Source organism: Osmerus mordax, chromosome 1, assembly GCF_038355195.1.
Source record: "Osmerus mordax isolate fOsmMor3 chromosome 1, fOsmMor3.pri, whole genome shotgun sequence".
NCBI lineage: Eukaryota > Metazoa > Chordata > Actinopteri > Osmeriformes > Osmeridae > Osmerus > Osmerus mordax.
The window spans coordinates 10,877,837-10,896,454 of NC_090050.1; the positions used below are offsets into that span (position 1 = coordinate 10,877,837).

Below are 18,618 nucleotides of genomic sequence, written 5' to 3' on the forward strand. Positions count from 1 at the left end.
TAGCACTGTAAATCAACACTGTAGAGAAGCACTGACACCCTAAGGCATAGAGTCGAGCCACTGTGCTCATTCCAAAAGCCAGGGACTTTGTGGTAGAGAAGATCCTACATTGGCCATGGCCATACTACAGGATGGGCTTTTCGAACATAGGCCAATTATCTTTCCACAACTAGCCAACAAACCTAGTTGTGTGTATATTTTGCTCCTTCACAGACACTGGCAGGATTTAATGTTATTCGTGGTCCTAATTGGGAGCTGAGCTTAGCAGCCTTTCCGGGGACAGCCGAGGAACAGAAGGCGCTAGCACACATGGCTGGTCCTCATCTACATGTCGTCAGCAGCCTCTACATATTCACACAGGCTGAGGGGAGAGTGGGAGTAGCCGGGGGTTGTCAGCCCAAATGTCAATCACCCGCGCGACATCTGCGATTGTGCCAGCGTGTCCAGATGTGACTAAATGACTGTACTCCTACGATGGCAAAGACGTTTCGGTGGAATTCAACCACTTCTCTCTGCCTGAACCTGTGTTCCTTCCTAGAGCGTCCTGGTGATTCTTATATTCTTATAATGAGTTGAGCTATGTGACTGGGCCATCAGCAGCTTAGTTTGCCCCTCAAGCGATTTCCTACTGCCACTCCATGTCTATGACTAATGACATTACTGTGCCAAAGGCCAAATCCGGAGCGTGTGTGAAGTGTCTTTACGAAAGCTCCAGACACTCAGGCTAATTTCCCTGTCAGCCTGTGGGAGGAATAACTGTTGAAGCTTGCCTCGACGACCTTACCGCCATGTAGGAAGAGACTCTGCCACAAACACTGTCACTCTTGTCCACGATACGTAGCTATCATGTTCAGCTGGATGCAGTTTCCTCTGAAAAGGTATGGACCAGGGAAATGCTTAAGCTTACTGTGTTGCCTTCTTTATTAAAGGGTGGTGTTACCAAGACTACCATTGGTAATCCTGAAATGGTTGATTTAATCGGTAATTACAAATGTATGTTTTTCAGAACATTACCTATACTATATTTTGGACAATAATATTTGGCATACAGTATGTACACATACAAAAGTAAATAAAACATCAAATGGTTTTCTCAGACTTTTATTAAAGTTTATTTGATGTTTACATGGAGGTAATACAATGCTTTCTCTTAAAACGGCACAATTAAAACTACATATGAAAACGAATACGAACATGTCTGGGCCCCTTAAACAGTATCTACAAATGGAGTTGACCATTGATAAACAAAGCCCAGATCCAAAGGATCAGTCCTTCTCCGAGAATTGGTTCCAGGTCGAAGTTTAAGCTACATGTTGAGTAAAATCACATGTACAGTACATTCATGGGTGGGGTGATGCAAACAAACCGCCACCGGAGAAACCTAATAATAGAAGGTTGGAATTGAACTCCTTATCTCCTGAAGCAGTGAGGTGTATCATCACTAATCTCTACAACTGTTTGTCATTCTAAACACGTCACACAATAGTCTCCTTTAAGAAAATAAAAACACCAAGCAGCCAGAATGCAAAGCAACTATCTCTGAGTCTTGGTAAAGGTTGTTCAGCATGCATAGGAGAGACTGCTAACCCCACTGATTCTACTTAATTGTCATCCGAGACAGTAAACAAGGCGTTTAAAGAGTTTATTCGGTTTCAATGCACTAAACTAGCCCCCCTAGGATAATCCGTTTAATCTAGTCTTGTGATACTGCAGCACTGTATCAAAGAGAAAGCTTCAAAAGCATTATTATCGGCTTTTGCATGGCATAGAATCACTTTTATGTTTGTATATGCCCAGTGTTGCAAATAACCCCACATCTCTCCCTCTTTTGAAATGAACAGCACATTAATGACTAGTCAGAGACAGTGGAATATAAAGAGATGCACCTTGATGCTGTGTGCTCGCCAACATTTTCTCTCTTCGAGCTTTGAACAGAAAGACATGGAGGCCTTTAGAATCATGGTCTTGGTTTGCGTGTGTGTGTGTGTGTGTTTGTGTGTGTGTGTGTGTGGGCAGGAGACATGACCGCCTGTGTTCCCTTCTTAGTTGTTGTTTGTCATAATCCACCAGGATGCTTGAGGACAGAGAGAGGGACGAAGCGAACAGCGAGAAAGAGAGAGAACAGAAAAGAGAAATGTCACCACGCTGAGTAGACATTGACCGTTGTTACTTCCACGTTGTATTAAAACAATTGTATCTTTGTACACACACAGACACTGGTGTACCTGGGAGCACCATGGTGGACACAACTTCAGGATCCTCGAGCATATCAATGACACAACGCTGGAAATTCTTACTAGCATTCGACTGCAGGTAGCTGGAAGGCACAGAAAGCGAGAGAACAGGAGAGAGAGAGACAGAGAGTCAAACACGTATTTAACAGTATTCCATCATCAGAAAACAATGTGGTAAGACTGTTCCAAGTTTTCAGTAATTACCTCGACTTTTGTTAGAGTCATTTTCATCTCAAATACATTGTTTCTGTATTAAATCCAGGATGATTGCTTACAGATTGATATGACGGATTCAATTATATATACTCATTGGTATGTATACAATAACCCCAAAGGTGTGTGTGTGTGTGGTCGTGTCTGTTTGTATGCATGACATGAGAGATGAGCCATCTGCTCATCGACTGTGGTGAGAAATATTTTCCATCAGAAAGATGAGCAGTCTTCCCGTGTGTGATTTCTATCTCTCTCTCTCACACACACACACACACACACACACACGCACACACACGCACACACACGCACGCACGCACACACACACACACACACACACACACACACACACACACACACACACACACACACACACACACACACACACACACACACACACACACACACACACACACACCAGGCTCACCTCATCCAGGAGAGACGATCCTGCCAGAACTCATACATTATGTAGCACAACTTCCCTGGGATCTTCTGGAGAGACACACTGAGGGAGAGGGAGAGAGAGGGAGGGAGAGAGAGCATGTCATTGAATGAGTGAGTGAGATATGTGGCCATTAGAGCTTGGCAGAGTCATCAGCAGTGCGTTAGTGCCCCTTCCAGACCGCAGACCACAATCACAGCAATCTGAGTTTGCACAGAAATGGCAGGAGTAAATCACGTGTCAAAACAGAACTCAGGCTGAGTTTATAGTGCACAGGCATGAACATAGGCAGTATGGTGGGGCAGTGTGGTGGGGGCAGTATGGTGAGGGCAGTATGGTGGGGCAGTATGGTGAGGGCAGTATGGTGAGGGCAGTATGGTGGGGGCAGTATGGTGAGGGCAGTATGGTGAGGGCAGTATGGTGGGGGCAGTATGGTGAGGGCAGTATGGTGAGGGCAGTATGGTGGGGCAGTATGGTGGGGCAGTATGGTGAGAGCAGTATGGTGGGGCAGTATGGTGGGGCAGTATGGTGAGGGCAGTATGGTGGGGCAGTATGGTGAGGGCAGTATGGTGGGGCAGTATGGTGCGGGCAGTATGGTAGGGTAGTATGGTGGGGCAGTATGGTGGGGCAGTATGGTGGGACAGTATGGTGGGGCAGTATGGTGGGGCAGTATGGTGAGGGCAGTATGGTGAGGGCAGTATGGTGGGGCAGTATGGTGGGACGGGAAGATCCATTGAGGGCTATCAGTTCATTCTTGATTCTCACTTACGACATGGACCATTTGAATGTTGTTTTGAATAAAAGCTGAAATGTTCAATATCGGTCTATTAAAGAAGCCACTAACTGTAGGTTGTCGTCCTGGGTGGAGGTGGCGTCCACATAGCTCTTGAGAACCTTCTGGAAGTCCTCCAGATCCTCCTCCATCACGGCCATCTGCCTCTGGACGAGCAGGATGTTCTGTTGGCAAGAAGACTGAGCGCCTTAGTTGGTCAGAAGAGTCATCTGGGCTTATGAAGGTAGATGGATATCACATTGAGATGAATCATATTTTTTATGTTGCTACGATACTGTGACGTTATCTGAAAGATTCCTCATTTACCGATTTGTATGTACTGGCCAAGGAATCCTCCTTCAGGGGTTCCAATTTAGGACTCTGAGAACAGGAGATATAATCGGGGTCATACACAACGCGTCTTAAATGTCTAGCCTTTGTCTATGTATTCACAATCCTCTGTGGACGACAAGAGTCAGAGCAGAACAATCTAATTAACTTATGTGAAAAGGTGGATCATTCAATTGTTTTGGCCATTCATTTCATCGTCGCTATGGATTTGACATTCAACTTCCATTTTCTATGGGAGTTGTGCCGTGAAATACCAGACAGTACTTGATATGAAGTAGTTTTTGTCTCAAAATTGACAAACGACAAAAGAATACAAATTTGATTGTAGCTTAAAAATTCTTTGGACCTTTTGGACCTGAAGCCAGTATTAACCTAGATTCCGTTTAGCAAGAGTTGATCTATAATATGATATCTCCAAAGCTCTCATCAAAGTCAATATTCAGAAATCCTCATCTGTATGCTTAGCCATATTCGGCACAGAACTCTATAACCTTCCTAAAAAAAAAAAAGCTTTCTAAATCATCTGTGCCTGTACACGATCAGACCTGGCTGGGCAGTAGGTGGGGTGTGGGTTAGGGTTAGGGTTAGGGTTAGGGTTAGCTAAGGTAGCACTGGAGGAGGTGTTGGGATACTACGCTGCAAACAAGATCAAAGTGATACATTGATACATCGATATTGCAGGATTTGATCCCTGAGACAGCAGGATGAGGAATGAGCAGCAAGTAGAAAGGGAAGGGAGAAGAATCTAAGGAGAAACACAACACATCCCAGTCAGGGAGGAAGAACAGGGGTGTGTGCTGGTATGACGAATATGTAAAGGCCGAGCCAGTCACCTGACACTCCAGCTTATCAAGAAGTTGCTGCAGCCGGTTGACCTGGGAACACCAATTATCCTCCGTGTCCATGGTTACTCCTGCAACATACATATTCTGTCTGAGACGTAGAGCAATGCCTGGCTGGTGATGGTCATCATAGCAGTCCATCAGAGCAACCTTTACTCATATCGCACAGTATCAGCTCCAGTATAGTCAATACCCTGTCTAGACATAATGCAATCAGAATAGAAATGTGAAACTGTTCATTCGTTTTGTCTGTGGACATGTCCCGACTGAGATCAGGTTCTGCTGACCTCCAGACCAGGTGTGCTACTTCCTAACATGACCCGTCACGACAGAGCTACTAGTCATCATACTGTCGGCTTTTTTTTTTTTTTTTACCTGTAAGTATGTGCAACCCACCGCCGAGACAGAACAGTGACAGGTGAGAGAAACCACCTGTTCATGCCGAAGGATGACAAACAAACTCCGACCACAGCCCACTGAACCGTCTAAGGAGAACATCAATCCTCTTTTCCTCAGAACGTCAATATCAGCGAGGGAGAGCTAAGAAATCCCGTCACGAAGTAAATAATTGGCCCTACTCTGCATTCTCGGAAGTGGGAGTATACGCGGTGGTTATTCCCCCGAGTGAACGTCTCAGCTGTTCATACTGAACAGAAACAACATTCGGTATTCAGAGTGTGGGGCTGTGTCTGCCTTCGCTGTCAAATCCAAACAAGGATGGCAGAGCAGGGATGCAGCATCTAGGGGGGGGGCTGGGACAGAGTCACCTGTGGTGAGGGCGCCCGAGCGGGGCTCCGTCGGGGACAGACAAAGTTTTTTCTGGAGCCTGCGGCCACACCTCCTGCTGTTCCTCTCTCCGGTGTACTGCTCTGTCGCTTTCACCTCCCTCCTGCCAAGACACGGATAAACGTCTGAGATCAGGAGGAACTGTCGGTTCGACGGGCTGAAAGAGGGATGACTCGGCGCAAGGGATGAGAAGAACAAAAAAAGAACAAAAAAGCAGGACCCGGTGACACGGCAAATTTATCAGGACAACCATAACGACATAAATATATAACAACATTTACAACAAGAAAAGTATGTCATTGTATCCCTCAGGGGGGCTATGGGCTGGGACACAGTGTTCTGGAACCACCACACCCATTGATTTGTGTGTGCACAATATATGAGTAGGTGTTTGGGGAGGGTTTTTTTTTCCACAGAATAGCTGTGTCATTTGTTGTTAGGGCAGGGCAGGACGCGTGGTGTGTGTGTGTGTGTCCTGCTGACAGAGCAGAGGAAGTGTAAAACAGGGAGGTTCTCATGCTGGGTCCTGCCTGTCTCTTAAAGGCCACAGCAACATCTATAAATCCAGAAGAGAACAGGTGAATCTCTCCACCTCATCCTCCTGGACTCCTTCGGTTAGCGATGATACTGGTGTGACACACAAAGGGAAGGACACTAGGAGCTCTCTTTTGTCCAGGGGCATCCAACTCTGCTGCCCTGGAAGACGTGTTTAGCTTGCTCACTTCAGTAGGGACTAACGGATATGGAGCGGATTAATGACACAGCAAATACCAAGTTCGCTTCAATCAAACGATGAAGTGGCCCACTTGTACCCATTAGCACACCACATAACATTGCTTCTCTTTCTGTCTCCATGCACATTCGGCTCCATCATTAGACCAAGGGACGCCATCTTTGTGGTCGGACGGCTACTTCTGCGATGGCTACTTTAGGGTGTGGTGCCGAAACACCCCGCAAGACGGGGAGCCTTTTAAAGCCGTCAAGGCGTATGCCCCGCCATCAACCGTCCCCTGTGTGTCACTACGCTTCTGTCACCCAGACGAGGTGCGGGAGGGGTGCAGTGGGAGGTTGGTACTGACGGGGCGGGGCTGCTCTGCTCCTCCACGGCCTCCATGGCGCACTGCAGGGACCTTTGGAGAGACTGCAGCTGGCTGGAGGTCTCCCTCAGCATGAACCTGGTCACAAACTGACCCAGCACACTGGAACCCTGGTACTCCTGAGAGAAGAGAGGGGGAGGGAGGGAGGGAGGGAGGAGGGGAGAGAGGGAGGAGGGGAGAGAGGGAGGAGGGGAGAGAGGAAGGAGGGGAGAGAGGGAGGAGGGGAGAGAGGAAGGAGGGGAGAGAGGGAGGAGGGGAGAGAGGAAGGAGGGGAGAGAGGGAGGAGGGGAGAGAGAAAAGATTGAAGAGGAGTAAATGTTTGGTAAAAATGTGTTCTCATCTGCTCAGGGACTATACTTCATGGACTTCAAGTCTATATGGTAATTATGAAGTACTTTGCAATAGTAAAATAATGATGCAGCAATCTAAATTGCCCCAAATTACAGTCAATCGCTTGTTAAAAACTATATATAGACCCTAGTTGAAAAGAGAAATTGTTTTAATTCAATATTCGATGCACATCGTTTTAGGCTGGTTTCTCTTAACATGCTATAATTAAAGGATCCCCATTGGAATCATGTCTCATCTCATTGTTAATAACAAGGGAAGCTGGGGCTGGGGCTAAAACCCAAGATGACAGCTAGCTTCGGTAGACGAGCACCATGGTAAAACCGGTCCGGGCCACTAGTGGTGGCATGTGTGACAGACTCCAGATGCTAATAATCAGTGACAGACCCCAGCGGGCCTCCCTTCTGACAGCATAAGGAAGAGCTGCAAGGAACAGGGGGTCTAATTGGGACAGGCAGGATTTCTATTCAGTAAACCTGCCCTACAGTCTAAAAGGCATGGCTGGTTTCATTAGACAGCAATCAGACTTTTGCTTTTCTGCAAAGCGACCGTCTGTCTCTGTCTGTCTGTCTTGCAGGTTAAGAACCTTTTCAGTCAAGGTTGTGAATAATTGGCACCTAACGAGGTAGGTGGAAACATGAGGTAAAATGACGGTTCTTTTGGTGTAATAATACCATTTTAAGGATGGACAACATGTCCACCTCCACAGGAATAGTTCTAGCTATGTCAGCCGAAGAACAGGAACACCTAACTTCCTATGAAAATGAAACTGTGTCGGCTAGTTTTAAAAGGGATATTTCTTCAGCCCTGCATTGTGGCTGACGAGAAGGAGAGGTCTCTGTATCCTCAATATCCCATAATCCCTTTCACATTATTGTGCTGACCTTTGCTTCACTGTTTAGGCTAGTGTGGAAGAAATTGGGATTTCCGGTGTGCTTACATTATTCACTAATCAATAGAACTAGTCATTGGATACTAGTTAGTACGTTCTCATGTAAGCTTGCTATTAATAAGAGTATATTGTGTCTATGTGTCAGGGTTAATAGATGTTCGGGGTCAGGAGAAAGTACTGGGTAAACGTTCCTTGTCATGACTACAAGGAGAGCTCCAACTATGAACTCTCTAGTCTGAGAGTTGTCATGTGTTGGGAGCAGTGAATCTCTTTCTCTGAGACTGGTGAAATGTCATTACTGCCTGACTGTCACAGAAAACCAGTATTCTGCCCATAAATGACAACACAACACCTAGCTTAGGTCTCAACCAGGTCTCTCTCAGCTCCGAAAGCCGGAGGACCATCTTTTATAGGGCACAAGAATGTAAACATAGATTGTGACAGTCAGGCAGTAATGACATTTCACCAGTCTCAGAGAAAGAGATTCACTGCTCCCAACACATGACAACTCTCAGACTAGATAGATCATAATTGGAGCTCTCCTTGTAGTCATGACAAGGAACGTTTAGCCAGTACTTTCTCCTGACCCCGAACATCTATTAACCCTGACACATAGACACAATATACTCTTATTAATAGCAAGCTTACATGAGAACGTACTAACTAGTATCCAATGACTAGTTCTATTGATTAGTGAATAATGTAAGCACACCGGAAATCCCAATTTCTTCCACACTAGACAGAGATCATTGATTTTCACCATTTTGTTGCAAATAAGTACCAGCTCATCCATGACTCTTCAGTGATTAGACACACACCAGATGCCAAAATACTGAATGCCTCTCATGCAGCTCATCAAATGGCAATGAAGGCTGTCTGGAATATTCCAGTAGCTACAGCGTTGCTTGACTCATCAGCTTTACAAGGTGCTACTGGATAGGCTCCATCTGTGTAGAGGACCATTTCCTCTCAAAGCCATGAGTCAGCTGTGGGTACTAGGCGCAGTGTGTGTGTGTGTGTGTGTGTGTGTGTGAGAGAGAGAAACAGAAATAGAGGGATACAGTTCTATGCTTATCATATCTGCTTACCTCTTTAGTTTTGTCCATTGCCTTCAGAATGGCAATGTTCAGGTTGTCTAAAGCAGAGAGGACATTCAGGTACTCCCCCAAGTGCTGAGAGAAATAATCTGAAAGAAGAAAGAAAATATATGTATTTATATTTGTATATATATATATATATATATATATATGATGATATACGTACTACTATTTTCGTAGTATTGGGATTTAACAGGGCTGTCAATGAAATGACAACATCACACAATGAGCATACAAACGCTGCATCTGCAGCTGAATAATATGACAAGGGTTTTTCTGCTATGACAATTTGTTCTGTTTGATGTGTTTGAAACGTCAAGCATTTGTAAAGAATGATTGGTGTACGACACATGAAGAATAGGCCATCATGGCTAGACTCAACTCAGATCTCAAATAAGACTTTTTACCCCAACAAAAAGTTTCAAAAGTATTATACTAAATATATTTGGATGTAGCAAATGCCATGGAAACCAACTTGAGAGCACCAGAGGCTACAAAAAGGTGGGTGATTAATGTCTGATGGAGGAAGTCATAGATGCACTCAAACTGATGAGAAAAATTTGACTCCCCCCCCCCCCCCCCCCCCCCCCCGACGTCAATTGCAGATCAATAAATTATGCAGCAAGTTATTCTTGGTAGTCCATGTTTACAGATCTTTGCCCTACTTCTCCACTATTTAGGCCACCAGGACATTGCCTGCCACTCACTGAACAGTCCAGTTCTACAACAATCCCCATCGCCCAGCCCCAACCAGGTCCACGCCCAGGCGAGAGAACCAGGGTGATGGAACACAATTGGATCGATGATGGTAAGGGTGATGATGATGACGATGATGGGAGCTGTTATGACGATGATGGAGATGATGATCATCTCAGCGATGGCGATACTGTAAGAATTGTAGATGGTCATCACAAAGAATGCATGGGGGACGCACTAAGCATTGAGGTGAAGGAGAGAATGAAAGATGAGGAAAAAAAGGTAGAACAGAAAAATGATAACATCAAACTCACCTGATAGCTTGTCAGTGTCTAGGTTGCTGCAATATAAGGCAGGAGAGGAACAGAAAGAGAAAGTTAATAGAATCTAGGGCTATTCTAAGAAGTGGCCTTAACTGATTGGTTCTGCATCCAGAATTTCGGTCGTATTTTCAAAATGAATTTACTTACAAACTATTCCTGTCTGCTACTGTCATAATGCCTGAATCGGACCCTGTTTGCAAGAACCAGAGTGCTTTCCTGCTGCTAGCTAATGGCTTTTTACTGGGAACTTCTGATAAACAAATGAGTGGAGCAAGAAAACCAAGTTAATGAGTTCTGTAATTTGAAGGGTCACAATGCATCCCTGCTATGGTCTGTGTCATTCACAAGCACTGATCACGACTTTGCCTTTCAATGTGGCCCTAGGCCTTTATGTCACAAGCCATCATCACATCGTCAATGACTATTGAATGACTTCTTCTCTCCTTTAATGTGTTTCTACTAGTTCCACGGTTGTCAGTGGAGGGAGAAAATGTCCTTCCAAACACATGTCTATTAATTCAGTCTATTAACATAATCACCAAACTGCAGATGTTCAGAACAACCGGGTTGAAGCCTTGGGATATACTAGTCCAACATGTGTGTGTGTGTGTGTGTGTGTGTGCGTGTGCGTGTGCAAAAGCGTCCTATCTCAATGACTTTATTACCTAACCTGAGAAGGGAAGGGACGTTGACAGCAAAGCTAATCTGGCTATCATAACTGTTTTCCAGATTTGAGGAGGCTGATAGGTAAGTGCTTCATGAATATAAATCTCCACTCTGCCAGAAGCAATGAAGAGAACGGGTTGAAATCATTGGACCTTTTAGCCATTGGGACTAGCACACACATGGAAGTTAAGATAAGCTTTCATGTTCCAGACTACATAATGAAGGTCAACTTGTGTTGCAAAATATTCTCTATGCATGGAATAAACACTAATGATCATAAACTACTTTGCTCTGATTGCAGTATTAAGGAATTAGGGTTTTGAAGTGGTCTCCAAGAGAAGAAAACACAATTTGGCCCTCATGTACTGCAGTTGGGGTTAGGGCCTTGCCTTCGCCCTGTAACTAAAAACAGCAGAGTGACCAGTTCATTAGGGTGGATTTCCCGCAGACTTGACCCCGACCCCAGAGGTGTGGAGGACCTACTTGTTCTGTCGGCCATCTATGGAATAGAACAGCTCCTGCAGCTCCTCGGTGGTGAGCACCCCGTCAGCGAAGTAAGCATTGAACTCATCAAACGACAGCTTCCCGTCGTCTGAAACGGACAGAGAATACGTGCGTCAAACACCACATGGCGCTGGTTACGTCGTCGCCATGTTTCACGCGAGAACGATCCGACGACCGACCCTCGATGGGGCATTCTTTCATTCAAACCAGGAAGCTTTAATGAGACGCATTCCATACACGCGCGTCGATCCGATGTCTGACACGGCGTTTCTTTTCGTTCTTTCCATCTGGGTCGTTGGCGTGTCAGAGCTGGAGCCCCAAAGGCGCCACCAGATGAACGTGTTCTTGGCTTTCACATCCCTACTGGCCAGACTACCACTACAGTACTATCAGAGGGCAAAGCGGATCCAACCATCTCATAAAGAAGGGTACTCGGAGCCGCATCCAAGCGAAGAGCGCCCACATAAGCGGTCGAAATCGTCTCGCCTCGAAAGGTACGAGGAGGACGGGGTCAATATGCCGGAGGTTCCAGGCTGTCGACTTCGCTGCAGCCCCGACTCAAGGGCAAATCTGAGGGGCCATCTGTTTAGCTGGGCACGATAGCCAGGAGTCATCCACACTGATCTGAATGTATAATATGCTGGTTGGAACAGCCTGGACTCCTCCACACCTCCTCTCACTGCTAATGACTGAGTGCCCGACCAAACGGCCTGTACACCCCCCCCCCCCCCCCCCCCGCCACCCCCCCACAAGCTGTGTCAAACGGACTGAAGGACATGTTTTTCTCCCAGAAGGTCTGTCTGTCTCTGATTGGAGGGGTTTCTATACATAATCAAGGGCTTCTTTGCTTCGTTTCCTATCTGATCCAGCCAGTCTCTCTCTATTTTATCTGTCGGGTGAAATCACGAAAAAACAGACAGGGAGATGTGTCGGGTGTGCAGATGAGACGGAGGATCTCCAGGGAGATGACACACCCTGATCAGGACCGCCTACTGTTGGCCACTTGGTATAGGCACGACGCGACCACACCTGGACGCTCGTTGAAGAAAGCGTTTGGGAACGGACGCCTGCCCCTCTCCCAATCCCCCCCCCCCCCCTTCCGTCTCTGTGAAGTCCTTCCATCTCGAGCGTCGTGTGGACCCACACCATCGTCGGTGTGTGTACTTCTCGGCTCTGCTCGTCTCTTTGACAGCGTGATGACGACCGCAGGGAGGCCGATCACGCCGCTGACAGTTTGGGGTTAAGATGCCATGGCCACGAAGAGGGACCTGAGAAAGCTGATTGCCTGGGTATCTGTCCATTTCATCCATTATTGCTGAAGGGGTCGGCGTGCTAAGTGTCCTGCAGCAGGACAGGATGTACTCGTGAGTATTAACTGACACTTAGGGCCAATTCAAATCCCTCCTGAGCAGGCCTGCTGGTTCCAGTCATATCTATTAAGTCTGTGAACTTAACAGTCACTGGGTACCCCATTCAAATCTGAATGTGTATCGGGAATCACATGGCAACTTAAGGGCCCTGATACGGGAACAAATTTGTGTTTGTTTGCCCAATATAAATGTTCTCTTCTTGTGGATCCAAGCTCCATCCAACATCTATTATTCAGTCCAGCTGTCACTTTGCCTTGAGTTGATGGGGAGATGGTTACCACAGTTCTATCTAGAGCTAACACCTATCAGAGCTCAGGCTCTGCCCTCTCCCTGCTTTCTGAGGGGCCTCGCTGTCACCGCCACTCCCACCTATACTGTCAGACTGTCAACAAATACACACAAAATACATATGACGAGAGAGAGAGAGAGAGAGAGAGAGAGAGAGAGAGAGACAAAGAGAAGGAGGGAAAGAGAGAGCAGAGAGAGGGAGACAAAGAGAAGGAGGGAAAGAGAGGGGCTGTCAGCCGCCTTGTCTATTCCTGACTCATATGTACCGTAAGTCTCGGCTCATACACCTGGTGATTCCACCATGACAGCTGCAGTATGTGAGGCAGGAGATGCATACGCCTGATTGGTAAAGCAGACAGGCCTACTGCATGTCGAGCCTTGAATGACAACCTATTAAATGGAGACAGTTTTCCTGTGCTTGTTAAGTAGGGTAATTATTTTTTATGAAGTATAAACTGCAGGTTTAGTGAGACTGTCATTAAACTGCACTCTTATCAACAACATTGAGGCATACTGCAACTGCCATTGTACAATAAAGAAAAAAATGCAATTGATTGCAAATAAAACAAAACATCAGATAATCGTACATACTGTATATCTAAATCTAAATACCTATCCCAAAGTTAGAAATTGTCTTTAGGATAACTGTATGCTCCTCGTTCGATGTTACTTCAGAACAGTAGAGTGTCGACAGCAACCAAAGATGCTTTAAACTGTGCTGTCCCTCGCTTCTTGTGAAAAAGCCAAAGTAAGCTTAACTAGACTGAAAGTAAACAATAAAGTAAGCAAGACTCGGAGTAAGTAGGGCACAAACTAGGCCACACTTTTATCTCTTCAACGGTCAGCTGTGGTAACTTCACTTCGACACTGCTTTCTTAAGTGTGTTATATATTCCCAAGGACATAGAAAACCTTCATACATAGCCAATATAAGGGGGAAGGGTCTGGTTTGTAGTTATATGTTGAGGCTCCTCTAAGGGAGGAAATACTCTCACAAGGGCTGCTTTTATTCTTAGCAGGCCTGCTCTACTTGCAGTCGTGTTTCATCAGGGTGTCTGTTACCACTCTGACGTGTTGCCTTTCCTCATCAACACTAAACTAGGAATTCTTCCCCGTGATTTCTTGCTCTCTAAATTGTTTCGCGCCTAGAAGTATAAAAACCTTGTTAGTCGGGTTCTCTACTCTCGAAGGAACAGAAAAAGTTTTCCCAACACTATTTCTAGAGAGCTACCGTCCTGTATGTTTTTCTTCTAACCTTAATCTATCACACCTGATTTTCAAATGTTGCTGATTGACAGGCAGAATCCTCTTTGTTACGACTGAGTTTGAAGAAGAAAATAAACGAAAAGAAAAAAACTAAGTAAATGTTTTTTTTTAAGAAACCCCAGGAGCATGGTTGGACAGCCCCCTGTACATCGAATCTCATCTCGACTGTAACCATGTGAAGCTGTGCTCCGACCCCCCCACCGCTCACATAGATACCAAAACCTGACCGAGCAGAGTTGATTACAATCAAGACCATGCCAGGCAGCAGCAGTGCTTGGACCGCGGCCGCGGAACACTTCATCACCCTGCTGGCTTCTCAGACTGCAGAGGTCAGAGCTGTTTGGTATCACTGATTCTGACCTGCCGTGTCTGGACAGGCCTGCTGCTGCCTACTCATATCTGATTTGATTTGACTCCTTATCATGCCATCTAATGTGGAGACCGATTGGGGCACTTGAGAGACACTCGACAGGGCAATTTCGGCACAGTATTTCGAGATTGATGATGCATGTCATTTTCGCTCGTTATTCCAACTGAGAGTGGGTATGGCATACAATTCTCAGTACACAGTTTTGCAGACGGCTTATGGAGCATTCAAAGAAAGTAACACGATTCATGTTGAGTATCTCACTATCCAATGATGACGACAAAAAAAAAGCCCAATTAGTTTGATTCTGCACCAAGTCAATGGAACTGACAGTGATCTATGCTGCCCTCAAAGACCATTTTCACACAAGTCATTAATCCTCAACCTCTACATGGTTTTGTGTCTGTAAAGGTTTTCAGTTAAGGCTGAAGTGAAAAGAGCATTAGTTGATTAGTCTTTCATGGGTATTATTGGCTTTCGGTTTGAACGAAATGGCGTGAGCTCCAATTGAAATGCAAATCCACAAGCTCACACAAGAGTACATGAATCATCAACAATGTCACGGCGTTGTGGTTTACTTACCGTTTTTGTCAGCACGGCGGAAAATCTGAAACAACAAGAGAAGTCATTACTCACAGGAGCAGAACATCCCTTTAGGGTATCTATTGAAACGAATCATTTGTCAACACAACAAAACAATTGGCCGACATTGTTAGTACTACTAACTGCTTTGTATGTCATATTTGTGTAATAATAGTTTTTTTTAAACGTGACCCGGGTACATGTATCTCATCCTCTTACTATCTGACTTTCCCATCACCAGAACTACCGGTCACCTCTGGCTCCAATCTCAGGTTATACACCCCCATCCAAGAGGCTTACAGTGGCAATTCAAGATGTCACGAAGCTTCTGCTCAGATTGGCAATGATTCATCAAGCCATCTAGGCCTAGTCTCCAAACCCATTCCACACATAACCCCCGCTCCCCACAGCACACACCTTTAACGAGATTCTCCGGGGGGGGGGGGGGGGGGGGGGGGGGGGGGGAATCTCGTTACCCCCCCCCCCCCCCCCCCCCCCCCCACCTCCCCAAGAGCTCGGTAACAATGTCTTCCCGGTTGCATTACGGCTGTATCTTTAGCCCCGGTCTTCTAAGGTGATGATGCATCATTTACAAGCAGCCAGAAAAGGTCAGGCTTGCTACCCAGAGTGCTGCTGTTCTGATGTCACTCTGGCAGGTGTTGAGACAGTGGAACTCTAGGGGCCCTACTGACACCGATCTCCACAGACTGGCAGCCCTGCGCCGCTCAGCCGAGGGAGAGATGGCGGGTGCGTGAGCCTCAGACAGCACAGCGGAGAGGCACAGATACCGCACCTAGTCCAGGTTTCATCATTCCATTATCAGCCCGTCCTGACCACCGCTGATCCTTTTCACACCTACTTCACCAAGACCGCGACAGATGATGAAAAGATCACATTTCGTTCAAGTTCTGTCCCATTGGTCGAGGTCTGGGTTAACCATCTGTTTGTAAATAACAACTTGGATTTATCTTGGATGGTTATTTAGCCAACAGCAATGGAGTACAAAAAACAAAACACATTCTATCATGTGTCTTACTTGATCCCAGACAAGGCTTTGGAATATGAGCTCTTTTTAACATGAATATATTACCATCTTAGACATTCTCCAACTGTGCTGGGACAGTGGGAGAAGAATATCTAAGATGGTAATATATTCATGTTAAAAAGAGCTCATCCACTTATCCACCGTATTACAGTAACAGGCCAAATATCCCTCTGTGATATGAGGCTTGTTTATCCCAAGGGCATTACCAAACCCATGAATAAAGTAGGTCTGCTGGTGTTGTCAAGAGAGGAGTGCGTCTTTGTAAATCCTCCTTCTGCACACTGCATCTTAACTTACAAGGAGGTGGAGATGATTCGATTACTTTGATTGCAACCATTATTCTTTGTCTCTGCAAACATGGAGAGCACCTGCCATAAATAAGATATTATTATCATGCACCATTAGCTTAATTCATTGCAGCACGCTGATGATGAAACCATCTTACAAGTAGATTGTTTAAGCGGCCCCAGACTATCCCCCTTGGGGCAGACAAGAGGGAGAATTAAGTGTGAGACACCATGATGGACTTTGTTCTGTGTGTTGCTTGGTCTGCGGAGACTTAGGTAAACACAGTTCTGTCTAGCTCATGACACCATGCTCCGACACTTATCATCTCTTATCAAACATGCTGGAAACAGATCCTATGTGTGTTTAAGCAAAGCATCAAATTGTCTTCTTCTCAATCAAAGAAAGGCGAAACAACATCTCTGAGACATACATGTATTTCTGCTGTACATGAAGACGACTCACAATGCAAGCGATGTGTCACAGTTTACAGGTTAGTATTATGAACCATGTAATTCAATATCAATGCAAGCGATGTGTCACAGTTTACAGGTTAGTATTATGAACCATGTAATTCAATATCAATGCAAGCGATGTGTCACAGTTTACAGGTTAGTATTATGAACCATGTAACCATGTAATTCAATATCCAGGGAACTACTTATGATACGTTACTGTATATTCCCTGGTTCACAATGAACAACAATTCAACTAGGGTCTGATGGGTTAGCCAAAGCTTAAGCATAAATATGACTGTATCTCCACAAGCTATATGACCTGGCTTGTGGACTCATCTGTGCACTTGCCCATATTGGCTGGGTGTGTGTGTCTGAGGGTAAGGGGGGGGGGGGGAGGGGGTAACCAGACCCCAAATCTCTCCTGCTGAGAAGCTTATACTTTGCACCAGCTGTGTACCTCTCCCTCATCTACCATCCAACCCACAGAACTGACACAGCACAACGTCACGGACACACATACAGAGCCAAACAAAGGTGGAGTGCAAAAAATCACATCATTTATTACGTAAAACGGCATCTGTACCTGTTATAGGCCTTCATTATTATTTTGTTTACGGTGTTTTATAAGGTATAGGCTACAACCAAACAAAAAAAACAAACAAACAAAAAAAACATCTTGCTTTCTCTAACCTATGTAAGACTTCTAATACTTGTCGGTAGGCTACAATATAGACTGTTATGTGATTTTCCTATTTATGTAGCTACTTACATCGTGAAATATTGGAAGTCCATGTACAAGGTTATGCAGTTGCGGCTGCTGCTGCTGCTGCGCCCGAAGATGCTTCTGTTTCGCCGACTGCAGGCACATAGTGATCATCTCCGTACAAGCCAACATTTCTGAATGCGTTAGGAATGCTCTTCAACACTGGTCTCTGGTTCTCTAAGAGAGCTCCGCACCGCTGATCAAGTTGACAGTGTAGGCTACGTATTTCAAAGAGTCTGAGTGCGGAGTAATGAGAAGGCGTTGATGTTGCTCTGCAACTTTCTGCAGTATGGTCTTTCCTTCTCTGCTCTGATTGGTTAACATTCTCGTTGAGCATCACCTGGCGCTGAAAATGATAGCAGTGGCGCATTTAGAAGGTTGCGTTCCAAGTGGTGATCACTTGTCAGTCTGCTTACAGTCTTTATGGATAGGCCAGGAAATAATGGCTTCAGTCATATATAATTTCTTGATTGAGCAAGGTCTGAGGTTTCTGACAGAATGTCAACTTTCAGTGTAGGCTACATGTGCCTGCTTGCGAAAGGATGTGTGAGGTAGGGTAAATTCGGGTAATCTTTTATTCATCATTTATTTCATGCATTTTCTCATCGGAGCTACCTGATTGACAATTGCCACTTTTGTGACACCACACCAATCAAGTTTTGTGATTTCAGTCACATAACATCCATCCAAAACCTAGAGTAAAAGTTCTGTGGACTAGACAAAACACACTCGAGTTAAGGAGGGGGGGGGGGTTCCACATTACCTACAATGTCCCAGATTAGGCTAACCCGAATTCACCCTAAAGTTAACAGTTCCTAAATGAAACGTTTGTGAAACGGCCTGTCGCCGCTTTTGCATCGTAAACACATTTGAGGTCAATGACATTTTGAAAGTATTTTGTGATCTTGTCAAAGTGACATGCAGGCCTTCTACGT

General features: G+C 45.5%; 1 protein-coding gene across 3 annotated transcripts; it reads right to left on the reverse strand.

The window, feature by feature from the left end:
- Window positions 1-1,093: 1,093 nt before the first annotated feature.
- Window positions 1,094-17,953, reverse strand: necab3 (N-terminal EF-hand calcium binding protein 3). 3 transcript variants are annotated; one of them, XM_067233239.1, is made up of 13 exons: window positions 17,690-17,953; window positions 15,133-15,157; window positions 11,240-11,348; window positions 10,082-10,107; window positions 9,063-9,160; window positions 6,717-6,853; window positions 5,619-5,740; window positions 4,843-4,922; window positions 3,986-4,039; window positions 3,731-3,843; window positions 2,872-2,949; window positions 2,226-2,317; window positions 1,094-2,074 (listed from the first exon to the last, which is right to left on the reverse strand). In XM_067233239.1, the coding sequence occupies exons 1-13, from the start codon at window positions 17,813-17,815 to the stop codon at window positions 2,043-2,045; spliced, it is 1,092 nt and encodes a 363-aa protein (XP_067089340.1). In that variant the 5' UTR covers window positions 17,816-17,953; the 3' UTR covers window positions 1,094-2,042. The 3 variants fall into 3 exon arrangements, with proteins under 3 accessions (XP_067089340.1, XP_067089323.1, XP_067089332.1); XM_067233222.1 differs by lacking the exons at window positions 15,133-15,157; window positions 17,690-17,953 and adding an exon at window positions 9,779-9,957 and having other exon boundaries at window positions 11,240-11,275; XM_067233231.1 differs by lacking the exons at window positions 3,986-4,039; window positions 15,133-15,157; window positions 17,690-17,953 and adding an exon at window positions 9,779-9,957 and having other exon boundaries at window positions 11,240-11,275.
- Between the last annotated feature and the right edge of the window lie 665 nt (window positions 17,954-18,618).